This window comes from Orbicella faveolata, unplaced genomic scaffold (genome assembly GCF_042242905.1).
Source record: "Orbicella faveolata isolate gen_17 unplaced genomic scaffold, um_ofav_v1 contig_46, whole genome shotgun sequence".
Classification (NCBI taxonomy): domain Eukaryota; kingdom Metazoa; phylum Cnidaria; class Anthozoa; order Scleractinia; family Merulinidae; genus Orbicella; species Orbicella faveolata.
In genome coordinates, this window is record NW_028301576.1 from 3,759,799 (window position 1) to 3,761,934 (window position 2,136).

Here is a 2,136-nt window from a genome sequence, read left to right on the forward strand (position 1 = left end):
TGTTATTGTTATTGTTATTGTTATTGTTATTGTTATTGTTATTGTTATTGTTATTGTTATTGTTATTGTTATTGTTATTGTTATTGTTATTGTTATTGTTATTGTTATTGTTATTGTTATTGTTATTGTTATTGTTATTGTTATTGTTATTGTTATTGTTATTGTTATTGTTATTGTTATTGTTATTGTTATTGTTATTGTTGTTGTTGTTGTTGTTATTGTTATTGCTATTGCTATTATTATTATTATTATCATTGTTGTTGTTATCATCATTATTATTATTGTTGTTTTTATTATTGTTACTATTTATTAGAAAAACGCAATGGCGCTTCATAATGTATTACAAGTCACGAAGAGGTAAATCTACAGCTCGCCTTTCACGGTAACGGAGTGTAGTTTTTTTGCGAAAGAGTGCAGCTATAGCTGGTCTGTATTCTGGCATGCGGATAGCGTATAATATAGGATTGACAAGAGAGTTTGCATAAATTAAAACCCAAAGTGCACCTGTTATATTAATACACTCAGAAAAGGACTTTTTAAATTTACCGTTATAAAGAAGAAAAGCGAACATAACAGCTGGTAGGTTCAGCAGAAGAGATGCAACAGTCACAATTAACAATGTCATGGTCAGTTTTCTTTCCCTACTGGCTGCACCATGGTGTTGAGGCTGCGCTCCACAACGGACTTTAATAACAATGGATGAGTAAGAAACACAAATGATCAAAAGTAGAAACAAGTTAAATGAAATCTTTAAGTAAAGATTAAGAACTCCATATTCAGATGTACCGAAATACCTAATATTTACCGAAGTAAATGATACCATAAAAACCCAAACAAAGGTAATTAATAGGCCATACACCCATTTTTTTAGCAGGCGATACCTCAAAGGCCGAAATGTCGCATACGCCCGCTCTAAAGCAATAATGGCTATGTTTAATAAAGACAAACCAGGTAAAACAATAAGTAGTCTGGTTACTATATAATCTACCAAATGTACATTTAGATGCCCCTTCCATACATTACAGATTACTCCAAACCAATAGAACAGAACATAGACGCCAGCTCCTCCAACCAACAAATCTGTAACTGTCAAATTTATCATCAGGTACGTGCTACGTTTGCGGAGATTGCGGTTCCTTATAAAAACAATTATCGTACAGAGGTTGAGTGTTACTATGGCAACAGACTCGGCTAAGCCTACAGTCATCCAGGTTATGCACTCGGGTGAAGACATCTCAGAGCTCTGTCTTTCTCTTGTTGCTGTTAGAAGTAATTACTCGTCTGCCTGTGGAAGGAAGTGACTTTGTTTTGTCAGGTTCTTTTACTAAGTGTAGAAGACATGAAATTAACAGGGATTCAAAGCTTACAGCAATATGCAGGAAGTCATTTTGGATTTTCAAAAACAGTTTTCAATATGTCTGTTGTTGCTTTTAATTGGCCTTTTTTGTATGTTTTCAGCAATTTGTGCAATCCCCAAATATCGAAAGTTAATGCAAAAAGGCTTGGAGGACTTTTTGGAAGTCCAAACATATTTCCTTCGAGGTCCATGACATGGGACGACGACCTACCATAGCATAAAATGACGCCATCATTTTTTAAAGAGCTGCGATCTTAGTCCGTCATCAAGGATTTCATGATCTTTATGAAACGTTAGGAATTTGGAGTAAAATAGTCAAAATCGACCAAATCGGCAAAAGTAGCTATGAAAACACCAAGATCCTTTACCGATGACATATTATACCAAAAGTTGTTGCTAACCAATTTTATGGAAAGGTTACCAAATCTGGAGTTTGATTTTGATGCTTTTAAAGTTTCAAATTTGGTGTGGGCCTCAAAAGGTCCCCCTCGATCTAAATAGAGGTGTCAGTCGAACTTCATTGCATAGAAAAATGCAAGTACAATCGTTTGAACAAGGCCACTGCCAGACAAAAATTGTAACCGAGGCTATATGAAGAAAACAAAATATTTATTATTTCATTTTTTAATGAATAGCTTTTTACATCGCGTCGAATTAAGTTTAAGGACAAAATTTTTTTTCACTTAAATCAACAATCGCGTGTTCGAAATTCGTTTGATGATTCTGATAGGTTGAGAAAATTTCCGCACGTGTTTCAATTGATTGTTTTCTCAAATTTC

At 34.1% G+C, this 2,136-nt stretch overlaps 1 protein-coding gene across 1 annotated transcript; it reads right to left on the minus strand.

Moving 5' to 3' along the window:
- Positions 1–305: 305 nt before the first annotated feature.
- On the minus strand, positions 306–1,322 carry LOC110063612 (histamine H2 receptor-like). Its single transcript, XM_089277110.1, has one exon. The coding sequence runs from the start codon at positions 1,232–1,234 to the stop codon at positions 341–343; it is 894 nt and encodes a 297-aa protein (XP_089133236.1). The 5' UTR covers positions 1,235–1,322; the 3' UTR covers positions 306–340.
- Positions 1,323–2,136: the final 814 nt, after the last annotated feature.

Coding starts and splice junctions, on each gene's coding strand:
- LOC110063612 (XM_089277110.1), bottom strand. CDS start 1,234: ATGTCTTCACCCGAGTGCATAACCTGGATGACTGTAGGCTTAGCCGAG.